This window comes from Siphateles boraxobius, unplaced genomic scaffold (genome assembly GCF_051911475.1).
Source record: "Siphateles boraxobius isolate OS27281-9 unplaced genomic scaffold, OSU_SipBor_1 53, whole genome shotgun sequence".
Taxonomy (NCBI): domain Eukaryota; kingdom Metazoa; phylum Chordata; class Actinopteri; order Cypriniformes; family Leuciscidae; genus Siphateles; species Siphateles boraxobius.
Window position 1 is genome coordinate 2,739,183 of NW_027509175.1, and position 22,253 is coordinate 2,761,435.

The following is a 22,253-nucleotide window of genomic DNA, read 5'->3' on the forward strand; positions in this document are numbered from 1 at the left end:
GCAAAACCCTAATTTTTTATAAGGAAAAGTTGAATATTCTACTCTTTTCAAATGTACCATTGTTTTTCTAAAGTATCATACTAAACTGACCAACAGCCTCAGTGATTACAAAAGGAGCACTCTTGTTTTCTGGGTAAAGTTTTCATTTTTATGAGACTTTCATTTCATTTCGTTTTATTAGAGGATAACCCCCTTGAGATTAAACATCTCGTTTTCGAGGGGGTCCTCAAGATAACACCAAAAAACTTACACATACATACATACTAAAGCTCTTCCTCACAACCATCCACCCCAGCCTGTCCCACCTCTGTCCAAAGCGTATTCACATAAACAATATAGTATAAGATTAAGGTGATATTAAGATATTACAATATTACAGGAGAGAACCATTTATGATGAAGCCACCAAAACAAGCAAAAATATAACCTACAAATACAAATACAAAAATACATACCTATATACACATGCATACACACAGGTCAAACACCAGGGAAACATTTACATTTATCACAGAATTGCAAGTAAGTTAATAGGGCTGACTTAAAGAGTGGAAAGGAAGAGATAGACCTTAAGGAACAAGGTAAGCTGTTCCAATCAGAGGGGGCTTTAAATTTGAAAGCACGTCTTCCGATTTCTTTAGATATATTAGGGACAGCAAAAAAGAGATGATCAAGGTGTCTCAGGCCATAAGTTGACCTATATAGAACTAAATGTTGCTTCAAATAAAGAGGATAATTAAAAAATAAACATTTAAAAATAAACTGGAACCAGTGTAGCTGTCGTCTGGCCTTTGATGATAAGAGATTCAATTGTTGGTACATATGACAATGATGAGTTAGAAACAGACATCTCAACACAAATCGACAGAGACATTTTAGGATTTAAGGTGTAATTCTGTTGTACTCATATAGACAAAGTCAGCATAATCAATAGTAGGAAATAAAAGTTGAGTTACAAGTTTTAATCTAATCGCTTGTGTGAAGCAATTAATTGAACGATATAATAATCTTAAATTATAATTTACTTTTTTCACTATAGAGTCAATATGAGGCCTAAAGGAGAGGCTGGAGTCGAGCCAGAGGCCCAGATATTTAAATTCCTCAACATTCTCCATTAAAGTACCATCTAAGAATTTAATTGTTAGACTATTACCTTGGTTATGACGGGCAGACCTAGTAGAAAATAACATACTATATGACTTACTTTTATTCAATATAAGTCCATTATCCGAGAACCACTTTTGAATAGTATTAAAATTAAGTTGCAGTGAAGATTGAATCGAATTAATATCGCGTTTTGAAGAATAAATAACTGTATCATCAGCATACAACTTTGTGACTTCATACTTTTTTCCATATATTAGGGTGTGGAAATGGTTGTCAACAAGTCCCCCATCTGCCAGAATCTACTGGTTATAGTGGTAATTTCATGTCTTTTTAAATAAAAGTGCCTGTTTGCCACAAAGTGTTAGCTTCCCTATATCTTTAAACTTTTAGTTTCACAAATCATCACTTAAAAAACAATAAAATTGGATACTAGTTAGAGCTTTGAATTGCTTTAAAAATTGAGAAGCAATTCAAAGCCCTTGAAAAGTGCATGAATTTCACTCTCAAAATATTTTACGAACCCTCAGATAAATAATGTAAAAAACCATTTGACTATTTCTGCCACAATACCATGGTTACATTAAAGCCATGGTGAATGTTGGTGATTTGTGAATTAAAAAGCCTTCTATAACTTGTTCATTAATATTTGTTTCTCCTGTTTTCCACATCAGCGCTGTTTGAATTGATATTTGTGGTTTATAACTGAATTCTGTGCCAAATTTGAATGCTTCCCCGTAGATCTCGCTGCAATAATACTAATTTTGTGGCAAATTCAAAAGCTTTCTCAACTGGATCTCCCAGAGCTGTGTAGAAATGGCAGCGCTTAACACTATGTCCTTCGGAGAAGTAAATCAGTCATTTACTAACTGCATCAAGCCACGAAAAAAATACTGATTCCTATGCGGTTTTATGTGCGCTCCTAGATGGAATGGAACACGAATAAGAAAAGTGTATTTTGGGCTTCAGGTTCACACCTAAACAGTCAAATACACACAGAAATATGCCAAAACTACCGTCTTGATGAGTTTTCACTTAAACACAGTTGGCTATGTCTCAAGTGAGCATAAACAGATGGGAAATGTTTCAGTATACTGGATATGTGCATTCAGAAAGTGACAGCGGCCTAATATTCTTGCTGCTGTCTTCTAAAAGAGGGAATGTAATATGTTGCACATAGTTTGCCTATAACTAAAGTTCCTAATTCAGGATACTTTGTCATCTCTTAATTTTAATACGTAATAGGGATGCACCGATCCGTATTTTTTCACTTCCGATCCGATCCCGATACCTGAATTTGGATATCGGCCGATACCGATACTATTCCGATACCAGAGCTGTGTTTGCTTTAATATTATTATTATCATTATTGTTGATTTTATATGATGCTGCAATAAACTTCTCTCTACAGGCAAGTATGATATGTATGCATGTATGTCCCAAAAGGCAACTTGAGGTAAGTATAAGGTTAGAAACAAATAAGAGACAATAAGTGTAGGCACCAGCACCAAATCTGGTAAAACGTTACACATTGCTGTTTGTATTGTTGTAAAATACATTCATAAAAAACAAGATAACAAAAATCAAAAAGATAAATTATTTTATATATAGTCTAGCTACTATAAAATTAAGACATTTTTTTAATGTATAGCACAGCTGTTTATTGAGGCAGCAACATATGATAGATGGGACATTTAATAATCTTTCATTGCGCAAAAGTATTATGATATGATTATGAAAGACTCCAATACAGTGCGGCACAAATCGCTTATGCGCATTCCGAGCGCAGAATGATGCGCTTGAAGCAACATGGAGTCACAGCGCGCAGCGCGTCGAGTCTGCATTGAAAAGTTCAACGCACAAAGGAAAGACATATTGATGCGTAGTGTATTGTACAGTATCTATCTATGCAATAGTTTATTCAGCCTTTTCTTTTAACAGTTTTAAATTTCAGTTACTGTGTGCTTGAAGAACAATTATAGTGCTCTCCAGTGTTGTGATCTAACAGACACACGTTAAAAAGTAACATGATTAAGGTACAGCAAGTCCAGCAAGATAGTCATTTTATCCGAAACCATAGAGCTTTATCTACAGATCAAGTATAATAATAGTAATTGAATCATCTTGGAGAGTTTCATCGAGTTGACTGTCATAACCGAACGCGACGCGCTGTTGAATGCTGAATGAAGAATGATTGACAGCCGCAGCGGAGGGAACAGTTTACGTGATCTTGAATTTAATGACTTAAATATTCATTTCTATCTCACATTATACTATAGAGTGGCTTCAGAACATTTATAATATAGTGCACGAACACTTAATGGTGCTTTATAATACTTTTGTGGGGCTTAACAATAACACAATAGTAAACACACAATATCGGATTTAGATCGGCCTCGTCTAGGGCTGCAACAACTAATCGATAAAATCGATTATAATCGATTATGAAAATCGTTGTCAACGAATGTCATTATCGATTAGTTGGTCTGCTTACGTCACGGGGAGCGTTTACTGGTACGCACACACACGCAAGGTCTCTCTCCCTCAGGCGCTCTGCCGAGCGCGCGCGCTACACGGTTTGGAGCAGTCTCGCATGCGCGCTCTTGCTTGCGCGCTCTAGATTTCGGGAGTTTGAACTAATTCACGGGCATCAGGGAGCCGCAATCAATATGCGGGAGACTCCCGGGACTTCCGGGATCTTGGGATGTCTGTATTTTGTCTCGAGCATCAGGTTGCGCAATCAGTTCGCTCGCAACGTAAGTGATGGATTAAAATAGCGCTACCGCAGAAATAGGTTAAATTAAAACGGTCTTTACAAAGTGAAGCATTAAATACAAAGGCAGTTAATAACAGCAGCAGTAAAATATTGTTTTTTAGTCACTGTACTCAGTGGTTTTCAGCGAATGCTTGTGCACTAATGCATAATTTCTCCTGTCCTTTACTCAAGCCTGTTAGCTTGCTGGGTAACGTTACCTCCATTCCGTTCTCTTTTTATAGCATTTGTCTACTAAGTTTTAATTGTTTTTCAAACGCGATATACTGCGGCTCTACATTCACACAATTGTTTTCAGTCTTTCTATATTTATTTAATCAATTTATCCTTATATTATATTCTTTTATATATTATATATATAATATATATTATATTCTTTATCCTTATATTCCTTATATATAATTAATTTTAAATAAAAATTAAATGAATTATATATTTTAGATGTTTTTAGTTTGTTTTTAGTTCAGATATTCACATCTGAACAACATGTCTGTGTAAATTTGTTTTAACAAAAATTGTGTTAAAACATAATATGTTGGATATCATTTTTTTAACAATAATCATGTTTGTCAACTTGCCATCAGCAATTATCATTAAAAACAATGCAAATATTGATATTAGTAAAACTCAATGTGTGGCTTTTGCACTTTTTAAAGTACACTTTTACACATAAATACCCTGATTTACGGTTTTATTTAGTTATAATAATAAAAAAATCTAATTTAATTTCTATCCGATTAATCGATTAATCGAAAAAATAATCGTCCGATTAATCGATTATCAAAATAATCGTTAGTTGCAGCCCTAGCCTCGTCTGACCGATACCCGATCCGGCAAAAATGGCTGTATCGGAGCCGATACCGATACTGGATCGGCCCCATCCCTAATATTTAATATACAGTACATTGTTGTTAGGAATAACTGTGGGTCTATTTGAAGCCTTCTGTTCATCATGTAGGCCATCATGTAGAAATGTAGTTATTTTGGTGATCAGTATTGGTGATCGGGATTGGCCGATACTGCTTTCAGTGATTGGTAATCGGCCTCAAAAATCCTAATCAGAACACCCTTAGTTGGTGTGAATTCTGCTGGTTCAAAAAAGCAAAAATGGGTCATACTGACTCATCGGGTTTTCAGCTAATATTTGAAGCTGAAACGTTTTTCTTAAAGAAAACATTTTATTTTATTAACTTGTGCCAGGAAAAAGTCGGAACTACTGGCCAGACCAGGTTAGCAGGAAATATCCCTACTGTTGAGTCTGTAATGCACAATCACATCACACAATTTAAAGACAAACAAAGCAGTTATAAATCCACAGTATCAGCAGTTTTCTTAGCACTGAAACCCAAAATAGTCACGGACAGGTAATTAAGCTCCCCTTTGCTTGATCATCAGATTAACTCCATAAGTGCAATTATGTTCCTGAACAAGTTATTAGACTGTCAAGCTACTATCTGCAGCAGATGACTAGCCAATAAGCATTGAGAATGGGATCAACTAACTGAGGAATAAAAAGAAAGGAGAAGGGCATCATCTAACAAACATAACCTGTTGAGTTGCATACGCTTCAAATTTCATTAAGCAGTTTCATGGAAATAAGTCGGCATCAAATGTCTTCCTGCAACCTCCTATATCTCAACAAATCACATTTTAAAATGACACAGTCAAAGTATAATCACTTATCTTGGTCATAAAACTCATGCTGTTACATACATTTTACAATTAGCCATTAATTTAAAACAACAACAAAAGAAATGCCAGCACAAGGGGTTAATTCAGTAAGCAGGTATCTGCACACTTTTTAAAGTCAAATTTAATGCTTTTTAAGACCTTTTTAAGACCCAAAGAAATCATGATCTCGATAAATGATGAGTCTCGATATTTTCAAAGTTTTGTTGATAATAATTAGATGATATTTTACTGATTGTGTTTTTGTACTGGTCCCATGGCTGGTTTAGGCCTGTTGTTGACAGATGAGTTGACTCACGAAGATATTCATATTTTTCATATTCTACGTAGTGGTCAGTTCACAGCAGTGACAGAATTTTTTTTTTTTTTCATTAACGGGCAATATTTGCAACCTTAAATTGATTTCCAGGGGCATTTTCCCCTATATGTGGACTTTTTTTTTTAAACTTGGAGGTATGCATCACCTTTTATGTCAAATTCTAACATTCAAATTAAATTATATTAGAATAATAACACAATACAACAGTTACCATCTTTGCAGTGCAGAGGTGACAAAGAATCATCATCAGAAATGGCATTAACATATTTACACTCCATTTACAATTGCATAAATAAAGCTATGAGATAATTTTTTTAATTCAATATTTAAATATAAACTGATTTCTAATTGTAACATTTTAATTAAAGGGTACTTTAAATGTGATACTAAAACCGCCAGTATGTAGCGGCAAGTCACTGTCTTAGGGAGTCATTCATTCAACCGATTTGTTCAAACGGCTGATTCATTCAGGAAAAATTGTTCATTGAATCGTTAAAATTATCTGTTCAAAACGCAGATTTCAGTCAAAAAAAAAATCATCATCACTGTCTGTTGCATTGAGACTCTGCTATGGTTTCATTTTGAAATTCTCGTCGATGAAATACAGGGAAAACAAACAATATTGTTTTATGTAACTCACAATGTTCATTTATTGTTCATGATTTAACTGTTAAATAAAATAAATATCACATTTGCTATTGTGCATGGGAAAACGGCCCTCTTGCTGATGTGATATTGTATGATAACATAATATGATATAAATATAAGACAAAAACTCAAACATCTCGCAGTGAAAGCAAGAATGAGAGACAAATGCGATGTCAGCTCGCAGTGCCAATGTTTACAATATCATAATAGACAATACACATAGCACACCACTAAGTACATAAAGAATGAACTTACAATTGAACTGAAATGAACCAACATTCTTCTCTCCTCCTGCTGTCTCGCGTGCAGGACACAGACATTATGCTGGCGCGAATGTGACGCGAAATGTCACGTGAATAAGCAAATCCACAAATAACGAATAATAAATAAAACAGTATGCTAATTAGACAGTTTTAAGTTGAAAAACATTTATATATGTCTAAGTCAAATTGCCATCGAAAATGTAAGACCTTTAAAAATAAGACTTTAAGACTTTTTATGGCCTTAAATTAAAAAAATCGAATTTAAGACTTTTTAAGACTTTTTAAGGATCTGCGGGGACCCTGTGTAAGATACTACACCAACTTGCTTGACATTCAACGACATACTAGAAGAACAGGTAAAATAAGTTAAATAAATAATAAACAAACAAAGCTCCCATCTGTTCAGAGGAAGCAGCAATCCAAGTAGCCAACTATCCTTTCAAAGCATGAGCTCTAAATTCCACCTTGCATGCCCGGTACATCCTGATCAATGTTCAGTTCAGGCATCAAGAGGAGAGAAGGAGTCTTAGTGAGTACTCACAGTGGCACTGGAGGCTTCAGAACGCAGCTCCAAGTTCAGAGACGTGCTCTCGGCCACCGAGCCTGAACCTACTGCAGAGTCCACGGTGGCACCTTCATCATCATCATCCTCATCCTCATTTTTCCTCGCCTGTAGAGCGTATGGAGGAGGGGCAGGGCTCAGAACAGACCCAATTTAGAAGTTGCAGATACTTGCTAATACTGCTACATTTGAGTATGTATACAGAGATGTAAACTGAATCGGACAGAGGCAACTGCTCAATACAAAGGATCTGGAAATAATGCTTTTTTCATTGTGCTTGAACTGAAGAGCAAAGACAAGCTGAAGGGAAGAAAGATGACATGCTGCCCTAAATTTGGGCTCTATATTAATCAAGCCTGTGCCAATAAGAACAAAGCCTAAAACTGCATATCTGTGGTCTGATTCAGGTTAGTGACAGACTGCAGCCTAGTTTTGTGCAGTCTGACAATAGGTCTGAAATTAAATCTCAATTAATTTAATTATTTTCATTTGTTAATGTGTTGATGCATTCATTTTACGGAAAGAAAATTATAATAATATGTGCAATTATTGGTTCCAACAATTTTGTGTTGAAGTCATTTAACGTATATGTATATTAGTGTTGCACTAAAAGTAAAAGTGTTGACTGAAGGTCATGATACCCTGCTTTTAAAAATGTTATAATTCCTCATTTTACTAGTACCAGAACTTTAAGAATAATAAAAGGCATATTACCTGAGTTGCAACGACGTGCTACAGCTAGGGATGCACCGATCCGATACTCAGTATCTAAGTGTTCTGAAGCCATTATATATTATAATGTGAGATAGAAATTAACATTTAAGTCATTCAATTCAAGATCACGTAAACTTTTCCCTCCGCTGCGGCTGTCAGTCATTCTTCATTCAGCGTTCAATCAGCGCGTCGTGTTCGGTTACGACAGTCAACACGATGAAACTCTCTCCAAGATGATTCAATGTTACTATTATTATACTTGATCAGTAGATAAAGGTCTATGGTTTCGCATAAAACAACTGTATCTTGCTGGACAAACACTTAAAGGAGTCATGGTGTTCATTTGTTTCTTTTAATGGCACCATTTTTTAATACGTGGGTCGTTATAACTGACGTTCTCAACTACTTTCTATGTTACTTTCTCATACCCGCAACATTTATGTATTGTCCCGCTCCCGCCCGCAAATAGACTTTTTTTCTGTACCTCCAAATACTTTCAAGTTAGCCTACGTGTCGCCACCATACACATCAGCATAATAAAGGCTAAACTTTTGTCAGTTTGAAGGAGAGGTGTATTCTGCCCAGATCTTCTTGCTCAGATCACTCTCACGTGACTCGGCTCTCCTGGTTGAGCTGCACTAGTAGGGTATGTGCCATGTGCCTATACAGACCGGAGCGCTGCTCTGTATTCCCTATGTGTGCTTATGTACAAGTGATGGCCCTCGTGGCTGGACACCTTATTTTTTCCACTTATGGGGTTCCCCTGAACGTTCGGGGTCTCATGGTGGATGCTTGGCGCGCACGGCGTTGACAAAGTGTTCCCGTAGCGTAAGCTAAACTTACGCAATACAAGAGAACCTCTCGTAAGAGTACGATACTCGGTTACTAACGTAACCTCGGTTTTCTCTAGAGAGGGAACGAGTATTCCGTCACCGGCCATGCTCGCGCCACGAGCGACTTCGCTTCAGTCGACGAAAAACCAGGGAAGTCAGCCTACAGCCCCTACTTTTATACGCTAAGCCACGCCCATTCTGGCGGGCTGTGACGCTATGAAGGCGCGGGCGTAGGCTGTAGCAGTTGCCCGCAGGGCAGCCAATGAGCACGCGAGATGGCCTGCTATAGGTCTGCTAGCTGCTGCACTGCGTTGACAATGAATAAAAAATTAAGGATAATTTTTTGGCTTCAATATCTCGAGAAGATGAATCTTTCCTGTAGCGTAAGCTAAACTTACGCAATACTCGTTCCCTCTCTAGAGAGAACCGAGGTTACGTTAGTAACCTAATATCGTTGTGTAATTTGCTGTGTATGTTGATGAAAATGAAAGGGAGAGAGAGTTTATGGATAAGCAGGTCTCCAGACTAACTTTTTTTAGGAGCTGTAGACCCTTACTGAAATTATTTAAGAGCATAAGCTTTCCGCCCATTTTCACTATTACTTACAAATGCCTTGGTAATAAATAGACTTAAGGTTCAGAAATTACAATGTGCAGTTTTATTTTAAGTTCACGGCCAGCACCACCAGTGCCACTAAGTTCTACAGAAAGTATATGGTAGCACTAGGGGGGCAATTAAGCTTAGGTTGAGGTGTAGATAAAATTTACTTTATTATTATTCATAATGTCTTAATATTAATTAAACAGCAAAAGCAGTGAAAAGATAGATATTAGGAGGTGAAAATAGCTTAAGCCCCCAAAAAAAAGCTTAGGCCGTATGTCCACCAAAGCGTTTTTTCACGCAGCTGGCGTATAATTCCAATTGTTTTCAATGGGAGTGTGTGTTTTTTGAACCCCAAGAGCGTAACGAGGCGCTGAGCGTGTATTTAACGTTCAAGCGCTGAGCGCTAGGCGTTTTTTACTGGTCGCCGAGAGTTGGAAAATGTTCAACTTTGGGTAAGACGCAGCGCTCATCACTGTCACTTTTTACACAGCCGTCCAATCACAGTGGAGGAGGGGCGGGACAAAAACCACACGTCAACCAGCAGAGCTAACCAAACAAAATGGATGAAAAATATTTTTTTAGTATGAAACAAATTATCTACGAAATCAGTTACAAGTAAACTGTGCTGCGGATATTCTGTATCATAGCAACGAATCGTCTCAACTGAAAAAATGCAGCGCTGCCAAAACACTCTCAAGCGGCCACAGCTAGGCATTTTCAGCAGAGCGTCTTGCATTTTCAACTGGCTAAAAACGCTTTGGTGGACACACGGCCTTAATGGTTACAATGGCACTTTCATGTTTGTTTTTTTTAAATAAGTTTGAGTTTTCCTACATCTTGAAATGTTTTGTTTTATAAATGGGGACAATCTTTGAAGGATGAATAGATAATGTTTTGGTCATCCCATTAAAAATAACAATGTGGATAACAGAGTTTTGAAGTACTGGAAAAAGATGTGTAGTACTTGTAAGCATTAGACTATATCTGCCACAATACCAGTTAGTGTTACTACATTAAATCCATGGTGAATGTTGCTGATTTGTGGCCTCCTATAACTTGTTCATTCATGGCTAAATGTTTCTCCTTACCGCTGTTCAAACAGAGAATCAGAATGCTTTTCACTTGGCCTCGCAGCGATTTTATTAATTCTGTGGCGAATTCAATGGATTTCTTCACTGGATCTCCCAGCACTGTGTAGTAACCGTGTTAAGTGATCGGGCCACGACTCGCAAGTAGCTTGTGGCGCTTTACTGTCTATTATTAATCCAAAATAATAAACGGTCCGTGAATCACAAATGAGTAGCGCAGTTTATGTCCGCTTTCATTTCATTTGCCATTTGATGTTGGGGAAACATTGTGGTCGCTGCGTAAGGAAATTTTGGTCGTACCAGTCTGGAGACCTTGACTTTAATTTGCACTACTTGTTTTGCGTTTTATCCAGCTCTTACAGTGATTTTCTGGAGTGAAATCATACGCTTCATCTTTTGTGTGATGTACAATAAACTGAACATAAATGAATCGGTACATTTTTGGCCATCATTTAGACGGGTTCCGCTACAACAGGCTTGTTACTAATAGTGGAAAAAGCAAGATGACAACACAAGTTATAAGGGTAATTAAACAAAACTATTTCCATACAGCATATATTATCTGGCTCTGTAGGCATCATTGTCCGACTCCAGTTTAAACATATAAGGCTGAACACTGCTACTAACAGCTTCTGACCTGTTTTGTTGTTGTTAGTATGGCGGAGAATAAGCTCTTGAAGCTCCACCCTCTTTCTGACAGGGGGCCGTGAGCATGTTTTTGCTCACCCTCAAAAAGTGCCAATTTTAACATGCTATAGACCATTTCAACGGCTATTTGTAGATGGAAGGAAGTGACGTGTTTGGCCCTCAGACGTTTCCGGTTAGTTACCGCGCACATTCAAAACAACAGACGGGAGGCGTTTTTTATGGCAATTGTTCGATTATTTTCTTTTTCATTTGATAAAACATGTCAAAATTTAAATTAGGGGCGTGCTGTTCGGTTGTTGGCTGTTCTCTCAGGCCCGGAACTAACTTGCTTTCGGAAATCAAAGCGTTTAGATTTCCGAAAACCAAAAACCACCGTGACGCCTGGATTGCGGCAGTGAAGAGAGAAGGCTGGATACCAACTAGCAACTCTAGGATATGCAGCACACATTTTATCTCTGGTAAGTAACTTAAACGGCATTTGTGTCACTAAATAATTTGTATTTCTATACGTTAACTATTTAACTATGGTGAATAATTATTGAGCTAGCAGTTTGGCTCCATCATGGTTTTCATATGTAACGTAGATAGCATGTAACGTTAAATAGCTAACGTTAGCGTTTTGATACGTTTGCAGTGAAAAAGCCAGATTTTTATTTCCGTTTCATTTCTAAATGTTCTGTGGGCTATAATTAGTAAAGTAACGTTAGCCGTACATTAGTTATCTATAGCTATCCATTCAGCTGACAGCAGTGTATAACACTTTACAAATAATGTTTTATTGTGTAACATTAGCTAACTGCATTATTTCACAAAATATAACGATAAACATAATTTTTCATCACTTATTAAGCTTGTTTAATGTTAATTCCAACATGCACTAATGCATTAAACAATAACAGTATTGTTATTTTTTTCATTGCTCATTAACCTGGTTAATTTAAACATTTACATTTAATCATTAGCAGATGCTTTTATCCAAAGCGACTTATAAATGAAGAGAGCAATAAAAGCTGTCAAATCATCTTATATTAAGTATTAAAGTAATACACTTTTATTACAAATCTGTTTTTAATTATTGTGTTTTAAAGCTTTAACCCGATTTTGCCATAGGGCACTAACAAAGCTGTACATTATGAACTTGTGAACAATTTTGCATGTAACGTTATTAGACTCGCTGTAAAATGTTAATTGTTTGTTCATGATCCCTAAAATATTACTAATACAAGACCCTTTTTAAAGTGTTACAGTGCAGTATGCAGTGGTAATACTGATAGCTAGCTAGCTAGTTTATTGATGATTACATTAAAAGTGCTCATGGTCTTTATCTATCCTTAACCAGTGATGTACAAAATATATAACCTGTCCCAATAATGTTTTTCTACTTGTGTCTTTAGGAAAGCCATCAGATGATCCTCTAAATCCAGATTACATACCATCAAAGCTTCCTCATAGACCTGACACCTCCAGAAAAATGGACCGATATCAGAGGTCTCTGAGACGAGCATCAGAGGTCTCTGAGATGAGCATTGGAGTTCAGCCTACTGAGGAAGTGCAGGACATGGACATAGATGTAACACAAGTTAAGTCCTTCAATGATATGTGTGTTGGAACAGATCTCACTATGAGTGATATTGAAGATATGCAGAAACTGAACACATCTTACAAAGAGCAAGTGAGAAGCCTAGATTCAAAGGTACAAACTCTCACCTGTGAGAGGAAACAACTGAAATCTGATGTGGATTTAAACAATGATCAAATCATTCACTTCTACACTGGCCTTCGCTCATCCAAAGTGTTTTTTGCTCTTTTGACATATCTCACCACTGCTTGGAGTCCGAGAACACAGAGTCCTCCAACACCTCTCCAGTTTTACTTGGTATTAATGAAACTGAGACTTGGCCTCACTCATAAAGATCTTGCCTTCAGGTTTCATTGCAGTTGTGCAACAATCTCTGCAATATTTCATGACTGGTTGAATGTGATGACACAGCGTTTCAGCTCTCTAATTCATTGGCCTTCTAGGGAAGAGATTAAAAAAAATCTTCCTGCCCTGTTCAAAAGCCCCCCGTTCAATTCAGTGAGGTGTATCATAGACTGCAGCGAGATTTTTATTGACCGACCAACATCTCTCAGTGCAAGAACAATGACATACTCCAACTATAAGTCCCACAACACCATCAAATTCCTGGTTGGCATCAGTCCAACAGGGTCAATCACATTCCTTTCCCAGTCTTGGGGTGGTAGAGCCAGTGACAAAACAATCACAAAATCATCTGGTTTAATTGATCTTTTGGAAGAGGGAGACATTGTCATGGCTGACAGAGGGTTCAGTTTCCCTGAGTATTTTGCTGCGAAAGGAGTCCAGCTACTCATACCAGCTTCAACCCGTGGAAAGACGCAGCTTTCAGGACAAGAAGTGTCTGTGTCACGTCAAATGTCAAGGTTGAGGATTCACGTGGAAAGAGCTATTGGTCGAATTAAAAAGTACTGCATTTTAAGACAAACACTCCCCATAAACTTGGTGAAGCGAAGATCAAAAGACACAGTGGCAACTGTGGATAAAATTCTTTTGGTTTGTTCTGCATTATCTAATTTGGACAAATCATTAATTCGGTAAAAAAAAATACATGAGACAATTCAAATACAAGTGGTTGAAAACCTTTTATTTTGTTATTAAATGATTGTGTACAGAATTATTTATTTCTGTTGTATATAGATTTCTATTGGATTTATGTTTGGTCTTTAAATATTATTATTTTTTTCTACTATCTACAATTATTAAAATAAATTTTGTTAATGAGAATATTTGTTGTCCTGCAATTGATTGAATGTATTACAATTATTAAAATAACAATTCTAACAAATTACTTGGAAGGTTGTGTATGGATTCACATTTATTTAGATTATGGTGAACACGCTGAACAAAACCATTGCTCACCAGGGTGCCTTTTTAAGCCTACACATCTCAGATGAAACACCTTGTGACAGACAGAGCACTGTGTGACACATGTTTTAGACCTCCTTTTACACAAACAGGAAGTCTCTGCGATCAGAAATTGTTTCATCAGTTTGTGTGTGCAAATTTCTGTGAGAATGTGCTGTCTGTAGAAGAGGTCCAGTTTTGTTCTGATCTGAGCCCAGTACTCTTTAGAGAACTCTACTTTCTGAATGTGGCAGTCCTCTTTTGTCCAAATGACAAAGAAAGATGTTTCCAGTTCACACACTGCCATTTGCCCCTGAACTTGTGCATAGTATGCATGGTTATGTTTAAGCTCAAAGTTTTTTCCCAGACAGAAATCTTTGTTCTTGATAGCATCAGTTATGGACATATTTGCATACTTTAAGGGGCATTTTATTTCAAGTGTTGCACGTGGGCAGCACTTGCAATGGACTATTCCATCTGGGCTGGCTCCTAAATGAGGAAACTTTGGATTTACTACTAACCCTATTTCTTCTACTATCAAGCTGTCATGACAAGTCATCTGGTTTGAAGTAAATGCTTCTCTAGCTAGTTTTTCATTATTCTTTCCCCAAGCTAAGGCTGGTACATTTCTGCTGGATGTGTAGCCCATGATTTTAGATGTCACGCTAGCTTGACTTGTCTTGCTTCTTAACACTTCATTAAAGTGGCTAGCGGTGATTCTGCCCTGTCTCTGCTCAAACCACTGTTCACAAGAGGACTGCCCCAGTGTATTTTCTTGGAGGTGCTTACAATTCAGTTCATTAAAGTAAGTAGGGATGGTTTGCATGATTTTATCTAGCTCATTTTGTAGTTCATATTGTGACAATAAACTGTGCTTCTCATCAAAAAACTGTGTGAGGGGCTTTGGCAAGTTTGTTGCATCTACAGTGCTGTCGGTACAAGGTGCGTCACCCGGAACTGCTGTGTGTGATTCCTCCCTAGAATCTGCCTCAGCTGTAGTCAGAACATCAACCCTGTCTGTGTTCTCCTGCTCTCCCTCAGATGCAGTGTCTGTATCACTACCTACAGTTATAGTGGTAAACAGTGCACAGTCTGGGATTTCATTCTGAAATCAGAATCACATTAAGTCATAGTCAAATTTATTTGTGTAGCACATCTCTCAATACAGATAATTTCCAAAAAAAACATAAAAGAGTGAATGTATATGTTGAGGACAGTATTTGCATATCTGTATTGCAATTGGTTTACATTATATGATAACACTTTTTAGAATATGGTACCTTCGTTAATGAATACCTACACAGGAACAAATGAGTAACACAATATTAACAGTCTAGTAGCTTATAAAAACTACTTTTCTATGACCTGGTTTGTCCTTAAAAAGTTCTTATTTGACGATTCAATCTATACAAATGCACACATATATACTGTATGTGTATGGAAAAACATGAAATGTGTACTTACGGTATTTATTTATTTCACAGATATAGTTAGATACTTGTATGGTGACTATATCCATATATGTATTCATGTATGTGACTATATCCATGCAAACCATATAGGAACATGTGTTTTGCATATATTGTCATCAGGTTTCTGCAAATTCCTTACCTTCAATGACTTAAAAAGCATGCTTGGTGAGACCGGTGTGACTACACTGTGTAAGATGGGCTCCCTACTCTGAATTGCTCTTTGTCTGACAGGCTTGGAAAAGTCTATGTCTGCTACTGGTTTTGGATCAATCTAAAACAAAGTGGGATTATACATTTACTGCGAGTATCTACTTTTATATAAAAGCAGCAACACACCCCTTATGAAAATTAACTATGGTTATTAACCAAATAAAAGTCTAGTAACCACGTTTTGTTTCGTTTTTTGATACTCATTTGTATAACCACAGTTTTATTATAAATGCCATGGTTAAACTATGGTTAGTGTTGCAAAACTATGGTTCATTTTGTGGTTACCATGGTTTAACTACAATAACCATGTTTTCTATTTGCAGTAAAACCATAGTTCATTTTCATAAGGGATGTGATTAGAATGTTTAATTTAATATGAATTAGACCAAGAACAACAACAAAAACACGTTAGCCAGAATTGAATTGCATGCACCTTCTTGTTTATTCGTGACCACATGCAGGGCTCAGATGTCACAGATGGAGCATTCAAACCTTCTCTAACACACTGTTCCACAGCAACCAGGATGGCAGCAACATGGCTACACACTTCACCTAACCTAACCACAAATATTTCCAAACGTATGAAATAATTAATTAGGCTATGCAATAGGCAATAGGTAATAATATAATACAACAATTCGTTTACTAGAGGATTAGCAATGTGATTTATTATTTGAATAGACATATTTACCCAGCCATGCAAGTGCAATGCCCACTAATAACCTCCCCGGTCACCTTAGCAACGAACCACGCAGAGTACGTTTTTGACAATGTCTGACTTGCTCCAACTTCGCCAAATACAAGACAAATGTCGTCCACATTGTAGGAACAAATGTTTCCAACTTTTCCCCTAAGGAAATAGTTGTAAGCATCTAGGCTACGATATGCCTTGACCGCTTCTCTAGTGTATACACACTCGGTCTCAACCAGATAATGGTACACGTCTGGATACGACACTTCAGGTAAATGTTTTACGTTCTGAGTGAATAGTTGTCGCCTCAGCGTCTGATTTAAAGGATCCGGTAATGCCACGCTATCGTCTATTTGAATTTTTTTTAAATATCTTAACTGTTCTGGTTTAGCTAGACTTAAAAAGTATGCGCTAGTCATTTTGTTTTGACAGCTCCGTGGTTTAAAAATGGAGACACCGGAAGTGCTTCAGGGCCAGACATGCGCAGTAGCGTTCCAACGCATTTGTTATTGTTTACGTCCTTGAAATGGTCTATAAAAAAGAAATTTTGAGCTAAATCTTCACATACACTCTGGGGACATCATATACTTATTTTACATTTCGTAAAAAGGGGCATAATAGGTCCCTTTTAAATAAATGTTCCTGTTTTAGGTTGTCGTCATGGTATAGATTCAGTAGTAGTATCAATACATTTTAGTCAGGTATCATATTTGAAGTCATCATTAGGGGTCGATCGATTCATCGGTTTTGCCGATAAATCGGTACCTATAGTTGATTGGTGGAACTATCATTATCAGCAAAAATCCATACCGATAGTTATTCCGGGTTGCGCCCATTGCTGGAGCGGCTGAGAAGGGTGTGCTATCATTACACAGTATGAGAGCACTGAGAAGAGACTGCTGGCATTATACAGAGCGAGAGCGGCCTCTAGAGGGCAAATAACAAACTATCACTGGCACCGCCTGTTGTTTATTGTAACACGTGAGGCTGCACGCTGCACGGAGAACAAGCTGCACGGAGAGCGCTGACACTTCAGATGTGCATTTAAAACACAGACAGGAGAAAAAGTATGAATACAGAACACTAAAGTACATACATTTATCACTGCAATACAAATAGTTATTTTGGTTAGATAATCATCAAGTGTTCTAATAATAGAAGCAAATAAAGTGAGAGACTATAAATGTAATATACATTTATGCAATTTTAATGCTCTGGCCTTTGCGGAAATTTAAAGATGGCCATCTTTAAGCATAGCAGACTCTTTGGATTTATATGAAATGGTAACATTTAACAGTAGGATTACATTTTTAGCATTAACTAAGGTTAATAAATGTTCTAGTATTGTTCATTGTTAGTTTGTTAATTTCAACATGTACTAATACATTTTAAATTGAGTTTTAGTTTTTCTGTTAACCTTAGTTAATGTACTAAGAACTAACATGAATGATCAAGGTACAATTGTCTTGCTAAAATATTAATACATGCTGTAAAAAAAATTATATTGCATAATGCATACTGGTATAGGGTAATTCCAGCGTTATGGATGTGACATTTGAACTCATAATGACAGGTGAAATGTCTCAGAAAAAAAAAACTTCTTACAATATTTAAATTGGAAATGCATATTCTCAGAGCACCCAATCTGGGGAATTGACAGGCAAAATATGTTTTTCTAAAATATATTTAAGCACCCCCAAAAAAGGAAAATATGCATGCGTTATGGATGTGACGGGAAATGACAGAGTTTTTGGTATACTGTTCGATTTCCTTTAAAGTCTGTGAACTTTTAAATTCAATGTATAAATATTGTTATCCACATGATGACGGGGTCTTAGCTGAACATAAAAATATCAATGTTTAAAATATATATATTGTTATGAAGTGTATTATGAGGAAAAACCAACGTTATGGACGTGACAAAAACCCTGTTATGGATGTGACGCGTCTGAAATACATAGAATCTGTTTGATCAAACAGATGTATATGTATGTATATGTATGTGTGAATATGTATGTGCACACACACACACACACACACACACACACACACACACACACACACACACACACACACACACACACACACACACACACACACACACACACACACACACACACTGCTATAAAATAGGTTGTTATATTGTCATGGTATCTTATCTGAGGTGATGACTCTGAGGTGACTATCTGAGGAGGCTATTTGATATGACATTAATATAACTAGATTTTTATTCAATTTATTTTCCCTGATTGTGTGCGGTTTTTAGTATCATTTTACCATTTTATCCATCTGTCGTTGTGGTAGGCGTTTAGCTTTAAGATAACGCTATCTTCGAGCTGTCAAAACCTGAGCCTGAATGACAGGAAGCGCGAGCGAATTAGAGGGCGCCTGTTTCGCGCCTAAACCAATCAGGTTCCTCGCGCAATTGCAGGACGCCTCTCGACTAGGACGTGAATAGGCTACTATAAACACATAGACGGAACATTAAAGCAGAGACTATTACGGAAGACAGTCAAAATTAAAATACATTAAAAATTAATGTTTGTCATATAGGAGTTCAAATCACAGGTTTCCTCCACAGTCAGGTGAACCGATGGACATTATTGTCCGTAGATGTGAGTCACTAGCAATCATGTAACACCTACGTTTTTTGTGTCTAAATGATCGCATGGTTTTCGGCCAGTTTATGGATTTTAATGCACAGTCGCGAGTCAAAATCATCAAATTTATTTCGTATAAATATGATTTGACAAAATAATTGACACGCAATATTATTAGCCTATTATTATTATTTTGTCAGCGTGATCGTACCGAGCCTCTAAAGGGACGTGGTGGTGGAAAAAGCACATACAGATTACACAATCAGAGAGTTGCCCATTTCTTTTCGTTTTGATCTTTGCAATCTTTCTATAGATAGGCTATATTTCTGAGAGGCATAGCCTATGTTGAGTTTCTGTTATGAGACGCGCACAAGTTTTTATATAAAATCATTTCTGTCTTGAAACAGATCACAATAGTCATATGCATGATTTAATATGAAGCGTCCGTAACGGTCACGTCCGTAACGCATTATTATGGTTGTTCAGAGCAAAGTAGTGAGATGAATTGTCTATCCTAATAAACATAAACATAATTTAGCTTTGTAAAAAAAGTTTCAAGTTATTTGCATTTATAACTGTCATATTAAATAAACTAAACTTTTAAAACGTTATGGACGTGAAAGTGCACTGAAGCGTCAAGACCTCTTTATTATAGCCCTTATAAATTCAACAGGCAGTGCTGTTATGACCAAATTAGTATATGTATTTCTCAGGCATGCCTCCATCTTTCTGCAAAATGCTTACTGTTAAAATAAAGTTTAAAAAGGGGGGTCTTTGATACCTTTTTTGGAAAGCATGAAATATGGCTGGTTGAAAATGTAATTTAAGCATTGTTGCTCACCTCATATCTGGTGGATAAACAAGGCAATTTTCTTAAAATGTTTGTTAAAGCACATTAATACAGTATATTACAGACTTAAATGGACAACTTAAAAAGGGTTTTGTTCTTTTGGTTAAAACTTTATTTTTTCATGGTAAAGATGACCTTTGCATGGAATTGCCCTATATGAAACCTAGCTAATACATCCTTGTTAACCAATGGGACTTGCAAAGTGTTACCTATGAAATGTACATATGTTTCTAGGTTATAGCTAAATAAACCTGTAATATTTTAATGTTTAAATTATTTTCTGTAGAATTCATTCAGTAGAACTTCTCATTCTAATATGTTCATATTTATATCTTTTTTTTCATATAGCACATTTCAGTTCAGCACTGTTTTACTTGGAGTGTTATGTTTTTTTTATATCCAGAATCCATGTTAAAAATATCGGTTGATTAATCGGTACGTACGGTCAAACCTAAATATCAGTATCGGTGAAATCCACTATCGGTCTACCTCTAGTCATCATTTTGGTATTGTGACATCAATAATGTATATAAAGGCACAAGGCAAATTTCAGCAACAGTGTTCTGTACTTATTTGAATTGCCCTGTACACTTCCTCACAACAATCCAACATCCTTTCTCCTCTCATAACATCTCAAAGGACAGAAATCAATATCCAACTAAGCATGCTTCTGCTTTTATTAGTCATGTCATATTGTCAAGTCACTTCAGATAAAAGCATCTGGTAAATGACTATATATAACGCAGTTTTAAAACAGCAGATTTGTATTTGTCAAAATGATTGATATTTCATATTAGTTGAGCTTTAATGACCATTTTTTATATTTTCTTTGGAATACCACAAATGAAATACCTCTGACAGATGACTAAATAGGGTTCAAAAGAAGATCACAAGCGTTAACTTTAGATATTCAAGCAGTGGACGCAAGTCCTTGAACAGCATTGCAGTTTAGCGGATCACACACTATTAATTCACAAATAAAGTTTATATTTTAAAAAGCTGTTATATATTGTATTTATCAACTAACATACTTAAATGGTCATGGAAATGAACGGAAATTCTTAAATGAATTAGTTCTTATGTCATTAAAGTGAATAAAACAATTACAACTTCCTAAACACTGGAGAGGGAAATACTGACCAGCATCTTCTGAAGAAAACGCAGGTAACACTTCTCCTGTTCTTTCAAGTGAGTGATAAGGAGAGAAAGACGTTCCACATTTGCAGGCACATCATTCTTTTCCACCAGGTCGTCTCTCATGGATATGGCCTTCCCAATGTATTCACGAATTTGCACCAGTTTACTGACCACCTGAATGGAGAGACAAGCTGCGTGAGGAAAAAGGGGTCCAAGCAGAAATGCTGATAAAATAAAATGAACAAATATAAAATAAGTAGACAGAGAAATACATAGAAAAGACAGAAGGAAATGCACACAGAGACAGAGAGGAGCAGAGAAAGAGACCAAGGAAGAGCTCACACGGACAGTGGCATATTTTTAAACTGGCCTAAATTCTGAGCGCTCACTGACACATCTGTGCTCCAGTTTTTGCTCAGCAACAATGGGGGGAATGAACACAGGGAAGTTGTGCCATCTACTTTCATTATTTTTAAAAAGAAGATCATTCCAAAACCTTTTAACAATAGGTCTCCTAGCTATTCTGAATAGGCAGTGTTATAACAGTTGCCATTAATGATACTTGGAGCTAGACTAATGAGGGGAAAAAAGACATGCAGCGATTAAATCAAAAAGTGTTCAAATCTAATCTAGAATGTTAAATGCATTGAAAAAGCCAAATTAAAATCATTCTCAATAGAAAGTAATTATGGAACCACTGACAAATGCACATAATATGTTGGGCTATGTTCAGACTGGAGACAATCAATATCAATAGGGATCAAATAAGACTTGCGTGTCCAGACATAACCAAACTATCGGCATGGTTTGCTTTGATAATGAAGGAGGTGTACCATCTCACTCTCCAAATAGCTGCCCTGTCGTGTTGCGGTGAGAACTCTGCCGTCACACAGGAAAATTCTGAAAACTTTGCACATACCATTTGAACACCATATGGTCACCATTTGTGACGTTTTTGTTTTGTGTTGCGTTCAAGATTGACGCAAAAAACAGTTTGAAATCCGATTTGAGCAGCCAGAGAGTCCAGACTGAGATGCATCAGTAAAAATCTGATTGAAAATGTATTTCAAACCACCTCGATATGCAGTTTAAATCTTATAAAAAAATATATATATCTGATTACATGT

At 36.6% G+C, this 22,253-nt stretch overlaps 1 protein-coding gene across 10 annotated transcripts in view; it reads right to left on the minus strand.

Annotated features, from left to right (window-relative positions):
- pcm1 (pericentriolar material 1) overlaps window positions 1-22,253 on the minus strand; it is a 61,937-nt gene that overhangs the window by 34,030 nt on the left and 5,654 nt on the right. For 6 of the 10 annotated variants that reach the window (XM_077205035.1, XM_077205037.1, XM_077205043.1 and 3 more), the window contains exons 5-6: window positions 21,130-21,300; window positions 7,337-7,465 (exon numbers count right to left, since the gene is read on the minus strand). In XM_077205035.1, the coding sequence (XP_077061150.1) occupies window positions 7,337-7,465; window positions 21,130-21,300 (300 nt within the window). The remainder of the gene's footprint in view (window positions 1-7,336; window positions 7,466-21,129; window positions 21,301-22,253) is intronic. The other 4 variants (XM_077205045.1, XM_077205042.1, XM_077205044.1 and 1 more) reach the window with 1 other exon arrangement.